Here is a 20675-nt window from a genome sequence, read left to right as displayed (position 1 = left end):
TAGAGTGGGCAGAGTGTTGGCCATTACAGGGGACAAATGAGATTCGGGTTTTTATTGTCTTTGTTTTGTTTTGTTCTGTCTTGTTTTGTTTTTGAGACAGGGTCTTGCTGTGTATTCCAGGCTGGCCTTGAACTCTCATTCTTCCTGCCTCTGCCTCCCAAGTGCTGGGATTACAGGTGTGGGCTGCCATGACTGGTTTGAGATAGGTTTTCTATCCTATGGAAACAAAAAGATCCTGAAGGACTTTGGAGCCATAATTTGGACTAATGGATTTAACGATTATTTAGTATTTAGTATTCATTTTATATCAATTTGATCTTATTCAATTAAAAATATTTCATTCAAATCAATATGATTCAATCTGTTGAATATTTTCTAGTTAAGTTCCCAGGTAGTGGGAATAAAAAGATGAAGATGAGGTGTAATAAAACCTTGTGGAGTTACAGCTGGGGAATTTCCTGGCCTTGGGAACTGCTGTGAGTCTCAGTTCAGAACTTACCTCCTCTCTTACTCTGTTGGGAGAGGAGACTCTCTTGTATCTATAACTTCATAAAAAATAGGTAAGAAGGCCATTGTTTCCTTGGCTCTTATGGAAGATTCAACTGACCATAATCTACATGCACCACACTGATAAATATGTTCATCACTTGCCAGCCCTGGTTGTCTGCAGTTCTGTGTTGAGGATTCTGAAGCCTGCCCCACACCTTTGCAGTTAATCTTGGTGTAAGGGACCCCTTCCCCAGTTATTATAGTAAGTGAACCATCTGTTTTCTGCTGGAACCTTGACCAATGGGAAGATCATAGCAGGGAGAGTCTTCCTTTCCGATGAAGGTACTTGGTTCTGAAGACCACCAGAAGAGGAAGGAGACTCTTGCTTTCATAGTCAGAGGACTGCATCAATCCCGCTGATCAATAGCATGACAGATAATAGCAATAGATCAGATTATCTTTGGGGTATTTTTCTTTACGCGGAGAGACTTAAATTGAGCATAATATTCCAACCCAGAGAACTAAGCAAAAAAAATTCAGATGATTTACATGATTACATAGAGCATCCTCTAGGTCACACAAATACTGTGTGTAACTTCTAATCTTTGCAAATTATCCTGGTTATTTCTGGGAGTCCATGCTTGGTTTTGAATGTGTGCCTCAGAGCAAGTCCTGCCGCTATCAAATGGCACTGGCCCTTTCCACCTGTAATCCCTGCACTCTGGGAGGCTAAGGCACGACCATTGCAAATTTGAGTTTAGGCAGGGTTACTGAGTAAATCAATCAATCAATCAATCAATCAACCATTCGGCAGGCCTGGAGATGTAGCTTGGTGTGAAGGCCTTGGGTTCAATTGCCTATACCAAAAGAAAAAAAAAAGAGAATGAAGGGAAAAATGGAGTGATATGGCAGTTTCAAATAGACCACATTCTGGCTATATTCTCTATAATTTCTCCAACTTATCCATTCAATGGCTTGAGGAATTCCTTGAGAGTAGAAATAATCATTTGTCAAATGGGAGACCCAAGAGAGACTGACTTCTTAGTGCGTGTTTGCCATAGGACTGTCAGCCTGGTGGATATCAGTCCCCATGCTCTTCCCTCTCTTACAGTTTTTATTCTCTCACATCTGGGTCACTTCGAATACAGCACAATCATACACCGCACAATCCTTCCTTCCTGTTCCACATGCCTGACAGAGGAGGCCAGACAGAAACCAAAGACCGCAGAGACAAACAGGCTGCAGCTTCTCCATGCTGAAACACCCCAGTAGGAGTGAGGAAAACATGGGCGATTCCATTAACAACCCTGTGATTCTAACTGCCTCACAGGGAGCAGCCAAGCCAGCTCCTGAGGTGTGACATGAAATAACACCTCCTCGGGGGGTGAAGGGCGCACAGGTAATGGGGGAAAAAGAAAGGACCAAGATACATCATGTACAGGTACAAGCACCCAATGATAAATGTAAACGTACTGTATACCTAAAATGTACCAATAAAAGGATTAAAAAAATAAAAATAAATAAAAAGTAGAATTATAGAAAAGTTTTCAAATTTTTTAAAAGAACCTTTAAAAACCCATTGCTGTTAATCGTGCATGAGGAAAGTTTATCAGTGAGACAATTACCAACTTCTAACTTCTAACACTAATACTTCATAATCAGTGACTTGTCCCAGTAAAGACTCGACCTTTCTGTTACTATGGGTGGAAGTGGGTATCTGGAGTCAGTCCACTTCATAGTGTGTGGTACTTAAGGACTGGAACCCACATCCTAGGGATTTCAACAGGGTTGGTGAACAGGTACCTGAGTATCAGGCAGAAGTCCTCACTGGGTTTGAGGACACAGAACTTGTGTCTGAGTCTCATCTCTGGTGATTTCTACCTGGATTTTGAGTTGGTTACTCAAATTCTCCAGGTACACTTTCCTTATCCCTAAGAAATTAACTAAAGGCAAAGTTTGGCTGAGATGATGATGTGTATGGACACATTTAGTACATGCTAAGTCTCAAAAAAAGTCTCCTTTCTCCTCTTTCCAGAAAGAGTTAGCTCCTGTCAATGCACATCTAAGATGTAAACCCAGGAATCTCAACTTCTTTTGCATCCTTGGTCCTGGCTAAGTTTTTTTTGCATTATTAACTACTTGAAATATAATGAGGCTGTTTTTTTGTTTTCTGTTCTAGTCTATGGTTTTTCAAGAAGGTGAATTTAAAAATAGGTTTGTCAGTCCTTGTAACATTTATTTAAACCTTAATAGGGCCGGGGATTTAGCTTAGTGGGTCTACCGCCTGCCTTGTAAGCGCAAGGACCCAAGTTTGATCCTTAGTACCAAAAAAAACCAAAACCAAAACCAAACAAACAAACAAAATAAACCTTAATAAAATAGGTCAGAAAACAAAAACAAAAACAAACAAACGAAAAAAGAAATAACACCTCCTTCCTGAGGGGCCTGGGGACAGTGTCTGAGGAGCATCCCTCCATGGCCCACGTCCTGCTGATGTGTCTCTAAGAAGAGGTCACCGAAGTTGAGCAGGTAGACAAGCAAAATCCTACACACAGCAGACTCGGCCACTCAGGGCCTGAAAGCCACCCTTCTCATCTGGCCACCATTATTGGAAAAACATGGGGGCTGGGACAGAGGCAATGAACCACAGATATTCCTCAGCGTGTCTGTGATGCACATGTGTGTGAGTGTAAAACATAAAAATCTTTTCTTCCCGCAAGAAATGTGTAGAGGTTTTGTCAGCTCTCATTACCACAGTTTTACACTCCCAAACATATTCTATGCTTTGAAAATTGGATGCAGAAATGTCAGTATGGTATCTCTTCAGACCTGTGTGACCCTGATTTACCTATCACGTCTCCAGAAGGGAGAGTTTGTATCCAGCAAGTATTTGACTTTTCCTCAGTAGGGTTGCACCCCGCAGCCCCACCTCTTCCGGCAGAGGTTGGAATCTATCTGGCTTCAGCTACAAAACCAAAGTGAACCTTGCACTCCTCTTGATATTAAACTTCAAGCTGGGCCTGTCTGGCATAGCTTGTGCCCTCCTTTCTTAAGGATAACACACACTTGCCATGACAGATTTCCTTTTCCGGTCCATCTGCACATCCCGTCGCTTCCTAGATGGCCAACAGCTCAGCTACTTTTGGTGGTATCTGATTGTCCTGAAGTAGCTTTTCTAATTACTCAGGAAATAAATTAAATTTTAAAAACTGGACTTTTTTTTTTTTTTTTTGGTAGCAGGGATTGAACTCGGGTCCTTGCGCTTGTGCAGCAGGCGGCGAAACCACTGAGAACTGGACTGTTTTTAACAGCATAATCAGAATGCTCTAGGATGCTCCACAGGCAGATCTGGACTAGTAAGTCCAGGTAAATGGAATAACTTTTATGACTAGAGAGATTAATACACACACATAAAATCCATATGTGTTGTGAAGACAGATATAATTTTCCCCTCTAGAGGAGATATGTTAAGCAGATACGCTTCCTAAATGGATCCAGTATGAACACTTGAAAGCAAGGCCATTTCCTGTCAGTGTCGATAGTCTAGGTCCTTAAATGTGTCATCTCTTTCTTCCTCAAAGGGTCAGACAATACATATTTCAGGCCTTATGAGCCATTAGAGTGTGAAAGTTGCCGCGGACAGAAGGGAAATGAATGTCACTGTGTTCCAATAAAACTTTATTGACAAGACTGGTGGAAGCCTGGATCTGCTCACAGGCTTTAGTTTGTGGGTCCCTATCAAAGAGTGTCACCAAAGCCTGAAAATTCTGTCTCCTTGAAGTATGAGCCAGTTGAGTGGAACCACGAATACTGACAGCTCAGTAGATATAAATTATTTTGGTTCCTCAATGCAAAATGACTTTTTTAGTGACCATGCTAGGTAGTTCTTAACCCTGATCAGAAACATGTAATTTGCTGGGTCCTTCACATTAGCCTGAAAAACAAAACAAAACAAAACAAAACAAAACAAAACAGCGAGCACGGCCAAAATGTTACAAACAACAATGCTGTTTGTCCAAAATCAGTCACGCAAATCTTTAATAATCATCAGGGATTATGGATGACAATATAGATGGAAGGCTTAACTTATCCTTTTCCTTTTCTTCATTATCATCATGAATAAAATACGTGGAAGATGCCACAACTTTCCATGTGTTGGCTTTTGTTGTTTGGCATGCTGTTTTGATAACTGAATGTCTTTTCTACCCTCCACTGTGACTTCTAGCCTCTGTCCCTTGGTTTTGCTATAGTTACCCGAGGACGAGATTTCTGGGGGGGCTCTGCAGTCAGAGGAGGGCTGCAGCTAGAGTTCCTCTTTGGGCTGCTGGAAATAGGCTGACCACACCTGCTCATGCCTTCTATTCACTGGCCTCACAGGGATGATTTATTTCCTCTACCAGAGTCTTGGGGCTTTGCTATCACCTCATCATGAGAATGACTGTGACATACAGAGCAGATCTGGTTGTCCAAAAAATCTAGTTTTCTTGTCCAGCAGGCGGTTTGTAAACTATAGAAAGGAAGAGTTTTAATGTTCAAAAAATGTTCTATCCAGTTTTACAAATTTATAGATTCCTTAGTATTATATTAATAACAGATCAGACACATAATACCTGGTGTAAATGTATGATACATTTTCACTAAATTCTTAGGCAACAAAGCTGACATTATACAGTGGTCTTTTGTTGGTTTTGTTTTGTTTTGTTTTGAATGAATGGGGTTATTTTCTTTTTGTTTGGATGAAGTTCATGCATTTTACAGCTCCCTTCTGGGAAGCACCTGATCTTCCGCACGTGCGAAGAGAATCAGATTTCACAGGCTATGGCCCCTCCTGGGTCTGCTGATTAAGGACTGTGAAGACAGAGGGCAACCAGACTGAGCTCCAAGCCAGAGTGAGCAGGGACAGGGTGGGTGGGGCAGGTGCTTCAGAGATGTGCCACATTGACAGGACAGGCTTCAGGGAGAAGCTGCCACCAGTTTCCATACATATGACTGCAATGGTGGCTGATCTGTAGAGGCTCGTGGAGGGCTTGCCTTGGAGTGGGGCACTGGTCAGGATTCTTGGGCCGAACATGCAGGTGGCAGGGTCATTGGTTCAATCAAATTTGGGGAAGGCGGCACCTCGCAAGATCATTTTAACACACAGGAAGATGTAATTATCCTGGCATTTTCTAAGAAGGCACTTGGTAAGTTACAATATGAAGATGAGCAAAACAAGGAAACTCAGAACAGTCAAAAGAAGGCTTGGATTCACACTAGGCAAGGCTCTTTTCACTACACTGATTACCTGTCAGTACCCGCTGCTTATCTGTCTGCTTAATTCTTTCCAAAGGAACTAAAAAGGCTGCCTATTTTGAAAAACAATTGTTTTAATGATTCAGTGGGCACAGAACATCAAATTTTCATGATCACATTTCCTAAAATAGAAGTGTATTCAGTTATATTTCAAAGGAATTTAGAATCACAGGAAAAGCAATTTTTCAGCATTTGTTATCTTTGGATGGTTTTCCCTGCTTATATTCTATCTGAAAATGACTACTTAGGTCTATATATAATTTTTGAGGCTATTATAAAAATCTTGGCATTTCTAAGAAGAGTGAAATGAACATAATGAAGATAAATAAAATGAATTACTCCTATTAGCATTTTGCATGAGATTTGAGGTATTTTGCCAGTAAACAAAAATGTATGGGCACACGTGAAAAACAAATTTTTTTTTGTGCAAATTTTTTGCAAATTTTCAGTTGCAATTCAGTTCTGCTATTTAAATATTCAAGACCATGGGGAAATTCTGTGTAGGAGCAGCAGAAAGATCACATTCCATCAAACCTGCAGCCAGATTTGTTGAGGGAGAAAGGGCACTATGTACAGTACCATGAACATTACTCTGGAGCCTGGAAATGCCAATTTTCTCATTGAAACAAAACCCCCACCCCCATATTGGTACTGAAGATTGAACCCAGGGCCTGGCACATGGTAAGCAAGTGCTTTGCCACGAAGCTACATTCCTAGCTGTTTTGATTTTGTGAGACAGAGTCTCATTAAGTTGCCCAGGCTGGCCCGAAACTAGTGATCCTCTTCTCAGCCTCCAGAGTAGTTGGGGTTGTGCCACCACACCTGGCAAGAATTCTTAATGTAAATAGTTAGCGCTTCACTGGGAATTAAGAGATAGAATCGCTACAATAGGACAACTCTAAACAAAGTTACCAGGTAAAGAATCCTTCAAAGAGCCAGGTGTGGTGGCATGCTCCTGGAATCCCAACATTCTAGGAGGCTAGGCAGGAGGATGGCCAATTTGAGTTTTGTCTGGGCAACTTAGCATGTCCTTGTCTAAAAAAATAAGAGCTGAGGTCGTAGTTCACTGTGAAGGCCCTGGTTCAATCTCCAATACATCCCCACCCTTCCCAAATGAATCCTCCAGTGTTCCTATTCAGTGTTCCTATTCAGTGTTCAGAATTATCATGATCACCACCATCATCATTTTGTGGTGCTGAGGAAGGAACCCAGGGCCTTGTGCATGCCAGGTGAGTGCTTTACCACTGAGCTACATTCACAGTCCTTCAGAATTCTTCAGGAGACCTCGCTCAGCCATGGGGAAGATTGGAAATCTACAGGCAGAGAAATCACATGCTCTCCTTTGCAAGTTTAATTTAAATGTTCTTTTAGCTAAGTGGGATCAAAGAGGAGAATTGAGCCTGCCAAGAACGTAACTGTGGGAGAACCCAAGGATTTCTTCCTTTATTGGCCTTTTGATTATTGAAAATGTTTTTTAAAGATTTAATTCAAAACTTCCACTTTAGTCATTTATTTTGCTTTCTGGAATCAATTTTCTTCTTTCCAAATTGAGAAAATCAACTAAGAAAAGTGATTTGTTATGCTGTGTAACAAATAACTGGCCAGTTTCTCCTAGTGAGAAGTGAATGCATTTCTCTTTTTTTCAGGGATATTTATTTTTAGCATCAACCAGAGTCAGAAGGCTTGGTTTAAAAATCCTAATTTGGGCAGAAAACACTAGTGAACTTGGTGAGTAGTGTAACCTTTAACAGACTCAATTTCCTTATCTGTAAAACAAAAGGTATTAGAAGCAATAATAAGTGTTCATTTAAGTTCTAAAATGCTCTAATCTATTATTCTTTCAGATCCCGAAGGCACCTTTTGATGAAATTCACCAGTAGTCACCTACAAGTCATGGGCACAACGTCATAGTGAGAAAAATTTGCTGGAAGATAAGTTAGGTAGAACTCTTGATGACATTGGCATAGGAAAAGACTTTATGAACAAATCTTCAGTAGCACGGGAACTAGCACAAAGAATCAACAACTGGGATCTCATCATATTAAAAAGCTTCTGAACTGCAAGAGAAACTACCAACAGAGCTAAGAGACAACCTACAATGTGGGAAGAAATATTTAGCAGCTGTAACTCAGACAAAGGTCTACTATCAAGAATATATAAAGAACTGAAAAAAGTCAGACCTCCCAAATTCAAAGACCCAATTCAAAAATGGGCAACCGAAATGAACAGACATTTCTCGGACAAAGAAGTAAAAACGGCAAGTAAATATATGAAAAAATGTTCAACATCACTGGTCATTTGAGAGATGCAGATGAAAACAACACTGAGATTCCACCTCACCCCAGAAAGAATGGCTGCCATCAAGAAATCAACCAATAACAAATGCTGGCGGGGGTGTGGAGAGAAAGGAACCCTTCTCCATTGTTGGTGGGAACGTAGATTGGTGCAACCACTGTGGAAATCAATATGGAGATACCTCAAAGAACTAGGACTACAGGTCCCATTTGACCCAGCTATTCCCCTTCTGGGAATCTTCCCCAAAGAATTAAAAGAATCATACCACAGCGATATATGTGCACCTATGTTTATAGCGGCACAATTTGTAATAGCTAAAGCTTGGAAACAGCCCAAATGCCCATCGACTGGAAACTGGATAAAGAAGATGTGGGTTTTTTTATAAAATGGAGTACTACTAAGCCATGAAGAATGAGAAACTAGAGACATTTATAGCTAAATGGATGCATATTGAGGCCATACTCTTTTTTTTTTTTTTTTGGTACCGGGGATCGAACTTGGGACCTTGCGCTTGCAAGGCAGGCACCGGAACCACTGAGCTAAATCCCCAGCCCGAGGCCATACTCTTAAGTGAAATAAATAGGACACACGTGTAAATACTGAATAGTTTCTCTAGTGTGAGAAATTCAAAGTGTAAATAAGGATGAAAATGATTAAAATGAATAATTGATAATTTGAAATAAGAAAAGGTCCAAGGGTTTGGGGATGGTAGAAGGGAAAGGGGAAAGGGAAGAAGGGAAAGAAAAAAAATTATGAGGAAAAAAAAATGGAATCAAACTCTGTGTAGATAGGGAAGGGTGGAGGGGGTGAAGGGCGCACAGGTAATGGGAGAAAAAATAAAAACTAAGATGCATCACGTTCTGGTACAAACACGCAATTAAAGTCTAATGTTCATTGTAACAAAATTGCTTTTCAACCAAAGTTTGGGCCATTCTTCAATGCTTCATAAGATGATTTAACTCACAGTTTATTCCTTGCCTCTTAGTAAGTTCACATGTAACAGAGAGATACTCCATGGATAAAAATATGATTGAAATAATATATCCTGTGATTGAGCTAGGCTATAAGTAGGTCAAAAGACTAAAGGGAAGAAAAGGAATATATAGTATAAAAGAGTCTGACCACTCAAGTTGAAGCTGTTCATGTGAATGCATAGGTTTGAGAGAAAATAAACTCTGAATCAAATTTTTAGATTGTTCAGTGTTTCTTTCAGATTTTTTTGTTTGTTTTTTGAGACAGTGTCTTGGTATGAAGTCCAGGCCAGGCTTGAACTTGCTATGTAGCCCAGGCTGGCCTCAAACTTGAAGTACACCTGCTTCAGCTTTCTGAATGCTGGGATTACAGGGGTGCACCATCGTGCCCAGCTTCTTTTAGAAATATTTTAAAGAAAACGGGAAGAGAAATAGTCTAAGATAAATTCGTGAATAAAAGAATATGTACTGGAAGAACCCATGCCTCCTCTCCAAACCTCACCATTAGCATCTCTTTCCCAGACTAAATCAAAGAACAATGAATATACATTGATTAGCTCTACTGTATATCTCTGAAAAGAATAATTATTTAGCTATCTTTTAAATGACACCTGGTAAGTACAGTGTTGTGTGCACAGTAGATACTTAATCAGTACCTCTCAGTACATTTGGTTGAAGCCAAGTTTCTGGGGTAATTTGTTTCCCTGCAGAATTTAACTTCTACAAAACAAACTTATTCAGCTTGAGGTTTCCTACTCCTTTTTGGGATTTCCCAGATGTATCATTGTATATACTTTTCCCTTTACATACAATGTTTATTTTGGCTCTCATTTTTCTCTAAATGAGATCATTTGATTTCCACAAATCATTTTACTAAACTGGACCTCAGGAACAAATTTGTTGATACAGGTCCTGGGCCTTTAGTGACACCCATGTACTGTGCCCAGTACTGACTCCTCTGCAGTTCCCATCACATACTCCACTCAGGTCTGCCACATGCATTTCAACTGCCTGCCATGAAAAACCCTTTAATCAACTCTTTCTTAGCTACGTCAATCTCATTTATGTGACTAGAAAGACCATTAAACAAAGAGAACTCATAGCAATTGTCAGAGCAGAGAGGCAAATGTAGGAAAGGATCCTTCATGCTCATCAGATATTTCACACGCTCCTGTGTTTCCAAGCCTCCCTTGCAGCTAGCTTGGGTCATGAGACTAGTTCTGGTGTGTGTTTGTGAACAGGAGTGATGTGTGGACCTCCTCGACCCCCTCTTCCCTTGCTCTCATGATCTCAGAGTGATGTGTTCTAGAAGCACGTCATGGCTAAATGGTATGGAGAGGCCAACAGACCACATTAGGGTTAACTGCAGTAAGAAAGAAACCATTACTCCTGTAAGACACTGGGATTTAGGATTTGCCTGTTACAGCAGCTAGTATTATTTACTTTGACTAAGAAGAGTCTCCCATTCGTGTTCACAACAGGAAAGGAACCTGCACTTATTATCTATGACATTTAGGAAAATTACTCCCTTAACTTTCTGGGTGATCTTGTGTGGGAGGCCTGTCTTACAGATGTGGAAAGTGAGACTTGTTAGAAGCCTAGCTAGTAAATGGTACAGAGAGCTTTCAAGCCCAGATCCACCTCCAAAGTCTTTTATTATTCTTTCGAGGAGACCAATGCTAAACACATTCCTGCTGGTTTGGAACCACCCATAGAAAATGGCTACTTAACCACCCAATGGGACTGTTTTGTGCCACCTGATTGGACAGTCATGCATGTACCACTGGTGGTTCAGAGCCACCCGGCAGCAAGATATACATATTACAGCCCTATAGTGAACATCTTAACAAACTTTAGTGTGAATCAGAATAGATCTTTTGCAAATGGGAAAGGGCTCTAGGGACAGGGGTAGGGGAAGAGGAAGAAAACAGAAGGTGTGTTATGTACATGTACCAACTCCCCTCTGTGAATGTAATAACTATGTACTAAAAATTAAAAAAACCCCGAAATGCATATTTCTGGCTTCTCCTTCAGACTTTTTAATTAGGTGTCTGGGATAGGGCCTGAGAATCTACATTTCTAACATTTGTTCTATGCCTTCTTTCTGTCTCTCATCTCCCAAGGATATTTGCATCTGCAAGCTTGAACCACTGACTTTGCTTGAGCCACTGACTTAGAACTTTACAATCCCACAGGTGCCGGGGAGAGAAATTCTGCTCAACAAAACAACTAAAGGCAACTAACAATTCTTCTCAGCAAGTTCCTGTGAAGTAGGAAAACCTTGGAATTGGAAGATGTATTTCTCTTGGCCACTGGTGTCTCTAAGATCATTAGCTCTGCTTCCTCACCTACAAGGCAGGAGTCCTGATAGTCGTTTTTCAGGGTTATGGTGAAGATTATTTGATGAAGTGCTGATGGGAAAGTGTTTTATCAACAGCAAAGGGCTTTAAAGCCATACATGACACACTGCTGGGGACCGCCAACCTGACAGGTTGTTTCTAAATGCGGACACACTGATTTTACTTTCATGTAGCCAAGAGTCTAGGTGCCAGAGCCTTCCTTTCTGCCATGTGCTAAGAGGCACAAAAGTGGGAATGATGACAGCAGGTCAGCCCAATAATGACTTGGAGAAAGTCACTGAGAACTAAAAGGAGGCTGTGAGTGATGGGTCAGTCTCTGAAGCCCCCCTTCATCGAACTTCAGAGGAGCCCCTGACAATGTGACCAGAGGGCTCCTCCATTCCCCACTACTGTGTAGTTGAATACAGCGTGTCCTCCCTGCCTCCTGTCCCACAATTTGAAATGCTGCTGGAATAATCAGTCATTTTAGAAAAGCTGTGTTGGGAGGCTGAAGCAGGAGCATCATGAGTAGGAGTCCAGCCTGGGCAGCTTAGTGAGACCTTGTCTCAAAATAAAAACTAAAAATAAAAGAAGAAAGCTGTGAAATAAAAACAAAAGCTCCACAATCCCCAAGGATGGCTGCTTTTCTTTCTGAAATCCCTTGCAAGTTTTTAACACTGAGCTCAATTCAGCTCCTGCTGGTAAGGGGCTGCTCCTCTGTCCACCATGCTTACTGTATCCCAGAGAAATGCACAGGCTGCCAGTGCAGCTGTGTGTCCCAGATGCAAAGCGCTGGAAGTGCTCCACAAGATGTGGCTTTGTTCCTTGACATCGGGTGGGGCCTGCGGACTGACTCCTCTCCTAGGCAGACACACAGATGTGCGCATGCACACACACACACACACACAGACACGCACACACACGCATGCAGCCAGGGCTCAGGAACCCTGACCTCAGATGTCAGGAGTTCAGTCTTTCTTGAGTTCTTCATAGCTGGAAGTTGGGCAGGAGGCTGCAATTGTCCCTGCAAGGGATCTGAGATGGTCAGTTACTAGGGGACTCTGGGAGGGTGTGACCTATGTCTCAGGCCAAGACTTTTATGTGTATGATTGTAAAGTTGTACTCTACCTCCTCCCAAAGCACCTCACTCAAATCTTATCGGGACAATTTTCTCACCTTTCACTGAAAAACAGTAACAACAAAGCCCAGGAGCATATGGTTTCTTTTTCTTTTTCTTTTTTTTCTTGGTACTGTGGATCAAACTTGGGTCCTTGCACTTGCAGGGCAGGTGATGGCACCACTGAGCTAAAGCCCCAGCCCTAGCATGTGGTTTCTTTAACTCTCCTTCAGATTGGCAGTGACCTGAATACCTTGCAGAGGACACTGGCCTCCCTCAAGGGCTTTCAAAAGGGATTTTCTATTTTGTGCAGCAAGTTCATGAAAGATGTCAAATGATTGGAAAGCAGCTTTGGTTCTCTAAATCTGAGTCCATGTGTTTGTAATGCAGGTGCTGTTCAGCTGAACAGCCACCTTCAAGTTGTGTCCAGCCTGACCCGATTCGTTCCTATCATGGTGTTTCAATGACTGGTAGCTGTTTTCACTTTCATGGGTGGTCTCAGAATTTACAGAATAATCCCCTCAACACGAGCCATTCCCATCCAGGCTGTGTGGATCTGAAGATGTCAGATCCAAGTGGCCTCTTTTCAGTCCTCTTTGGTCCCTCTAAGCTGTGTCCCATCACATGCCTCCTTCACAGCCAAAATGAGGAGAGGAAAAAGCAACATGGCAAGGGTCAGATCCACAAGGAAGTTACTCCAAAACTTCACCCAAGTCCATTTCCCCACCTTCACTGCTTCAAGTGGTAAATTCACAGTGATGTGGATCGAGGGACACTATCAAGTCCAAGTTGAGTTGAATTCATAGAGCCTTTGACTGCTGTTCCTATTTTTAGAAAGCATTTTTGTAACAGAAGAAATCATCTAGCCTGGGGAGATGCCAGCTCATACTTGGCATTTGTCCTTAGGTTCCTGGGGAAGATGTCCTTGCTACTTTGCAGGGAGGTGCTGGCATGTCAGATGTGTAGCATCAATTTTCCCAAACCATAAACACTATGCAAGCCATATTTTGAAGTCAGGAATACTGTACTTGATTGCCCACACTATGAGCATAAAAAATGAGTTTCAATGTTCTCCTTTTAATACTGTATTATGATTTAAGGCAGCACACAGCCCTCAGTACGTATTATTTTATATGCTGCTTATAGTGATGATAGTGTGGACTATTTAAGAGCATAAAATACAGAATCAGGATACTTCTTCTTTCTAGCATATCATTAAATCCTAAGTATGAGAACCAATGTGCTAGGTTTCATGGGGGAGGATCAGATGATGATTTGTTCAAGTTTCCTACGTCATATGCCACCTCCTTCTGCAAACACAAAGACAGCAGGTTTAAGTGATGGTTATGATAAGCAGTGAGGAGGGAGAGGGACAACTGTGGCACTTTTCAAAAGAGAGAACTACAGCAAAGTGGTAGCTTTGGTGCTGGTTTCCATGGTTACAGTATAGCTTCACTCTATCAATATCAGCAAGTGTTTTAACCTCAACTCTCGATTTCCCAGCTCGTGAGCATTAAGGAAAAGAAAGCAGCGTGGGTATGTAAATCAGTATCCAACTTCATGTGTTCTCTATTCTGAGAACAACCTGAGTAAGTTCCTGAAACACGGTGAGCTGGAACCAACGTTCTTTTTAGGAAAGTGGTAGATTGTTTTCAGGATCCATCCATACAAATACATTTGTTCAAACTAATTTGGATCCTACAGATGCTAATTCCAGACTGCCTCAGATATACATATACAGATGCTCATGCTTCTATTCCCACACTGACTATTCCTGCATCATTACTGCATCACATCTGTAGCACATCACAGAGACTTTGGAAATGCATTGTAAATGGGATGAACTACGCTGCTGCATCTGGCATTGAACCAGGTAGCCCAGGGCTAATGCAGCATCCCTGGGCTCAATTCAGTCCATGAATCTATTGTTTGGTCTATGTAACTGCAATGGTTAGGATAAATGTCCCCCAAATCCGTGTGGTGCTTCTGGGAAGTGATGGAACTTTTAAGAGTGGGGCCTAAAGGGAGGTCTTTAGGTTGCTAGGGGTTGCCCTTGAAGGGGACTATGGGACTCCAGCTTCTTCCTCTTCCTCCTTTTATGTTTTTGAGTTGCCACGAGGTAAGCAGTTTTGCTTCATCATGCAAGGCAGTTGTGCTGCCTTGATCATAGACTGAAACTTCCAAAACTGAGCCAAAAAAACCTTTTCCCTTTATATGTTGTCTCAGGTATTTTGTTACAGTAATGGGAAGCTATTTTTTAAAAATTGGAATTATTATTTTACTTCTTTTTGGCTTTTTTTGAGACAAGGTCTTGCTATGTAGTTCAGGTTGGCCATGAGCTCATTATGTAGCCCAGGCTGGCCTTGACCCAACAGCAATCCTTCTGGCTTACCCTCCTGAGTGCTGGGATTACAGGTGTGCACCACCAAGCCTGGCTGGAATTATCATTTTAAACTTTTCGATACTTCAGAAAAGCTGACAAAACTAGTCCTTCACTTCTCCAAAATGATACCTCTGAAACTGAATAGTGACAGTTCCCTCTACTTAAGGGACTTCTCATTTCACCCCAGTTTCCAACTTTCCTCTATGAAAGTCTAATGCCTGCGTCACTTCTGCACAATATCTATCTGTCTGTTCATGTATTTGAGGTGGTGGCCCCTTTTCTAAGCAGAATTACTTTGTTTCCCCAAGTTCTATGGGTTGAAATTTATACGTTGAAGTCTTAAACCCCAGTACATCAGAATGTGGAGACAAGGACTATATAGAGGTCATCAGGTTAAATGAGGGCATTAGGGCAGGCTCCATCCAATATAACTGTTGTTTTTATACAAACAAGGAACTATGGAGCCAGATATGCTCACACAGGGAGAATGCCATGTGCAACTGAAGGCGGAGACTGGGCAATGTACACATGAGGTAAGATCAAAAACTATGGCGAATGTTTAGATTAAAAAATTATTACAGTAAAAGACACACTGCCATTAATCCCCCTCAAAACACTCCCCCTTGCTTCAAACACACTTATGTCATTGTACTTGCCACTTTCTGCAGCAGTTCCGGAAGTCCTCTTTTGTGAGTGTCTTTAGTTGCACTGTCATGGCTGCCTTGATGTCTTGGATTGATTCAAAAAGTTTATCCTTCATGGTAATTTTGACTTTTGGGAAGAGTCAGAAATCACAAGGTGCCAGTGAATAAGGTGGATGAGGACACACCATAATGTTTTTATCTGACAAAAACTTCCATAAATATTTTGAATCAATTTAGGATATTGAGGCAGCCATGAAAAGACACTCACGAAAGAAGACTTCCAGAACTGCTTCAGAAAGTGGCAAGAGTGATGGGATGAGTGTGTTGGAAGCAAGGGTGATTACTTTGAGTGGGATTAATGACACTATGTCTTAATAAATTTAAGCTTTTTTATTTAAACATTCACTGTATTTGTTTATTACACTGCATACAATGCCAAGGAATGCCAAAGATTTCCAGCAAATCAACAGAACGTCTTGACCTCAAACTTTCAGCCTCCAGAACTATGGGAAATAACTTTCTATCAAGCAGCAAGCCTTCTGAGAGTGTCCACACAGAGATGTGTCCATTACAAGCACAGGCTCTGCTTGCTCCCAATAAGCTGGGTGCTAAAAAATTTTTGGTCAACCACAACTGCAAAAAAGATGCTGCCAGTCATCCCTGGGTGAGAGGGTGATATTTTAAGAGCAAAGAGATTTTTGAGGGGAAAGAGCATGTCAGGAAGGCAGATTGTCCAAGTCTTTATTTACTCCTTCATTTAGATTGCCAGCTCCTGCAAGATCCTGTGAGACACCATCTGTCTTCCCAGGATTTCCCGGCTTCATGACTCAAACATCCCAGATAGAATTGGACGGGGCCCAGGGAGAAGCTCACAGATAGAGAGGCCTGGCCAGTGGATGCCTCTTGGCCAGAGATGGAAAGCTGGTTGTTACTGGGGCAGGGGCCCTGAGTGTGTAGCTGTTGAGTGACCATGTTCGACCATTTTGAGTGAACAAGTCAAGTTTCATGTCGTGTTGTCTTAGCTATTTTCCTTTAGAATAACTAGTCCCATGATGTACAGAACAATTCCACTTCTACAGGATGTTTCAGAATCAATTCTTTTTTTTTCTTTTCAGAATCAATTCTTGATACTCCCTGAAAACCCCATCCCCAGTGTTCCTGAGCTCCATCCTTTGGGTGGTTCCAGTCCACCCACTGGTCAGTGCCCCAGGCTGGAAAGAGAAGGACCAGAATGTGCTTTCTTCTGGCTGATCAGGAGGCTGTCCTGAGAACAGCCCCTAACTATGTGCTTTGGGATGCATAGCTTCAAATCTAGTTTTGTTAATGCCCAGTTTGGTGTTAAATTAGATTTCAAACATAAAATGGAGTCCTGCAGACTGAACATATTGTTCTTAGGGGGAATAAAAAGCTGGGTACATGAAGGGAACTGAAAGCACGTCTAAGAGCTAAGATTCCACAGTCAGGCTGAACACTTCCTAGGGTTCGAGAGGAAGGGCCCTGAGGGAGACACAGAGAGAACACAGCACATTTTGCAGGGTGGGGAGGTGGTGGGAGGTCCAGTGGGGTGACGGATTGCACTGGGGTCTCTACATGTCCACTGACTAAAGGTCACTGGGAGAGAAGTCCTCGCACTTAGCTGTGAGAAGTGAGCCTCAGACCAGTACACCTAAGCATCTGGAGAACTCCATCAACAGGAATATATGTACACTGAGCCAGGTGTGGGGGTGCATTCCCGCAAGCTCAGCAGTTGTAAGGCTGAGGGAGAAAGAGCACCAGTTCAAGCATGGGCTATATAGCAAATTCAAGGTCAACCTGGACTACATAGTGACAGCCTATCTCAAAAAAACAAAATAAATGAATAAATAAATAAATAACAACAATAGCCAAAAACCAAAATAAAAACAAAAAATGTAAGCCCATATGTCCATGTGTACCATTTATTTATAAGAAACCTAAAATACTACCGTACTAATGTAGTGTACAGTTATAATGGACATTATAACATAAATGTGCATAATGAAACTACAGAGAATTCTACAAACTGGACTTAAACAGAAGTTCTGCTTTCATTCTATATCCCCATGGAGGCCTTGTTCACTCCATTTCTCTGCAACGCCCTGGACTCTGTAGACACGAGGCACGGGAGCCATGCACACTCTCCCAGTCCCATTTTTGCTCCTCTCTCTAGGGCAGTCCACATGCCTTTCACAGTGGGTGACTGAAATCGTTCTCATTAAAAAATCCCGATGACTTCCTGACCTGAGATTGAGGACAGTCTGCCCAACAGTATCAATAGGCAACTGTCTGTGGAAGAACAGTAGCCTTTGTATGTTTAGGTAGAAACTCTGCTGTACCACTGGAAAATTCTGCAGAAAGCAACACCATTTTATGTGGTGCCTTCCCTTCCTCACCACATTCCATTTGGGGATCATTTCTGGAGTGCTGCACATTATTTTTTTTCTTATGGTATTAAAACTGTCAGCTAAAATTATGTCTTTTTATCTTGGTTACTCCATGAGGACTGCAGACTTGGCTGTATGCTTTTCAAGGAGCTTATGATCTCCAGAACATTGCTGCTGCCTGTCATAGCCAGAGAGCAGTGCAGCCTAACTGCTTCAGACATGCAAACTCTACACAGCTTTCTGCATTGTTCTCAGGGCTGACTGTGATAATCAAGTGCACATTTTGTACACAGTGAACAGATGACTTAGTTTAAGGTCTAGGGAGAGCAAATGATGATTTAGGAACTAGAGCCAGAAGCCAACCTTCTGACTCCAACATAGCTCTTTCTCCATCACAGTCACTCATATCCCACCTCTCAGTTGTCCCCTTCATCCTGGCTGGCTTCAGGATGAATGAATGGCTGGAAGTACAGAGCTGGTCTTGGATTCCAAGGGAAGCAGTCCCTAAAACCCTCTGGGTATGAATCAGTGGCTGCACTGTCTCACAGACAATCCTGAGATGTCAACTTGGATTCTCCACCTGATGAGCTGGACTCTGCAACCTCGTCACCCTGCCAGATGCTCCTGAGAGCCTCTCCCGAGGCACAGCCCCTGTAATCTAGCTGGAGCAGCCACAGATCTTACAAGGCACAAAACCCTCAAATTGAAAGAGTGAAAAAGATGAGGTGGACTGAAAGCAAGGATGCAGGCCATCTCAGGGCCTCAGCTATGGCCACCAATGCTTCTCTTTCCAGGCTGGTGTGTCCTCTCCTGCCACCCATCTCGATGGCCGGAAGAGCCCCAGAGCAGTACGGAGGCATCAGTACCAACCCTGTAATGCACAGCAGAATCTGCTTCTTTGACTGCTTCATGCTTAACCAAATCCCAACTCCTATATGTATGTGTAGGTCCTTAATCCTAGCGGGTGGTGATGATGTTTCTGTAGACAGTTACTCTTCCTGGAAAGTTCTCTGTCTCTGCCTAAATTTGCAAGATTTGGTGAGTCAAGTAGAAGGGCTAGAGAGGCAACCCTAAGGACAAAATGGGATGTTTTCCATTTTTTAAATGCCTTAAGTTATTAAGAGACACCAAGGAATAAGCTGAACATGGAGACTTTATGCTTCTACTAAAAATCCACGCTCCACTGGGGCAGAGGGGCTGCCATCCTACCTGGTGAGCTTGGTGCCGATCTGCTGCCTCAGCTCCAGCCTCTCCTCATCTGTCTGCCTGGGCAGGATGTTCTTTTCTTCCAGCTCCCGCTTGGAGGGCCTGTTGCTGAGTTTGATGGCTAAGGAGTCCTTCCTGCAGACCTTCATGGCCAGGGAGCCTGTGGAAGACAGAACTGAGTCATCTGTCAAGGACACATATCTGCCTGGGAGCTGATGGTGGGCCATGGGCTAGGAGGCAGGAGGGAAGACACAAAGGGCTGGATACCTGAGAGGGCTGAAGGCCACAGATCCTAGAGTCACTGCCATCACCATGCTCTAGACACATAGCACTGTGGGGAGCCATGATTTGGTCTCTGTTCTGCAGAAACTCCAGGATGCGGGCAACATCACAAAGAAGGGCAGGGAGGGCTTCCACAGTCTGCAGAGGGGAGCAGACAGGCCTGGTAACCAGGGACAGCTTCATGGAGGTGGGGCTAATACCTGGAGAGGGGAGGACCCACAGGTAAAGGCTGATGGGAAACTGCACCTGTGCACACTTGGGTAATGTGGGGGCTCCCAGGTGGCAGAGAGATCTGCTGCTCTGGGGCTGGGGCAAGTGACAAGGACAGCTGGGTGGAGAAGGTGGGGCTGGTGCAGGGTGAGTGGAGGAATGGACTGTGAAGCAGGCAACATTCTGCGCCTGTGCTTTCTTTTTAAGTCATGTGCTTCTGAGCAGCCGGGGCAGGGCTTTCTCACATCTGGTATACATCTGTGGTTCTCAAATGGGTCGGTCTTGCTCCCCAGGGAGGAGCTGACAAAGTCAAGAGCTGTTTTGGGGTTGTCAGAACTGGGGCTGCAGGGGAGACTGTAACAGGCATCTAGCAGGGGAGGCCAGAGAAGCTGCAGACCACTCTGCAACTCACAGGGCAGCCTCTAGCACCCAGGACCCTTGGGGTCAAAACAATCAAGTGTGCAAGGCTGAGAGCCCTGGTGTAAAGCATTCAACTCCTCCGTGAACAGAATAGCGGCTGAGAAGCTGCTCCTCCCATTCCTGGGTTGCTGAGGTCTCTGGTTGCCCCTCTGGGATTCTGTGCTCAGCATTGCTTTGGTCATTTCTTAGCTTAGCTCTTGGCAGAGCTACCCAGAGCCTGGTCAGCAGCGAGAAGAGGGAGCAAGCTGGGCCTTTGGATTTTACTTAGTAGTGCTTTCCTTCTTTCTTCCGCCACTGGTTTTAGAACATGGGCTCTGGAATAAAACCTCAGCCTTGGCTCTCAGAGGCTCTGGGCTACTTCCTTCTTTCTCTGTCTTCTCCCCGTTCCATAAAATGGGCTACAGAGTGTCTATGCTCCAGGGCTGTGGTGAGATGCAGATAAGAGAATACGATCTTAGTTTGTTTTCAGGCTCACAGCATATACTCTGGTTGCTGTGATTATGAATTCATTTATCAAAAAGTTGGCCAAATATCAGGCTGCACTCATATTACCAAAATTTATTTATTATTCATAGCCAGACTGGTAGATTTTGAATTCTGCTTTCTCCGTTTCTTCTCTTGTCCC

General features: G+C 42.9%; 1 protein-coding gene across 11 annotated transcripts in view; it reads right to left on the bottom strand.

Annotated features, from left to right (window-relative positions):
* Positions 1 to 20675, bottom strand: part of Phactr1 (phosphatase and actin regulator 1) — a 512176-nt gene that overhangs the window by 23476 nt on the left and 468025 nt on the right. For all 11 annotated transcript variants that reach the window (XM_013073205.3, XM_004847676.4, XM_087181168.1 and 8 more), the window contains one exon: positions 19142 to 19298. In XM_013073205.3, coding sequence (XP_012928659.1) covers positions 19142 to 19298 — 157 coding nt within the window. The remainder of the gene's footprint in view (positions 1 to 19141; positions 19299 to 20675) is intronic.

This window comes from Heterocephalus glaber, unplaced genomic scaffold (assembly GCF_053883595.1).
Source record: "Heterocephalus glaber isolate CG9 unplaced genomic scaffold, H.glaber_assembly_v1.0 deba00001472, whole genome shotgun sequence".
NCBI classification, from domain to species: Eukaryota; Metazoa; Chordata; class Mammalia; order Rodentia; family Bathyergidae; genus Heterocephalus; species Heterocephalus glaber.
This window is presented reverse-complemented; position numbering and strand designations above follow the sequence as displayed.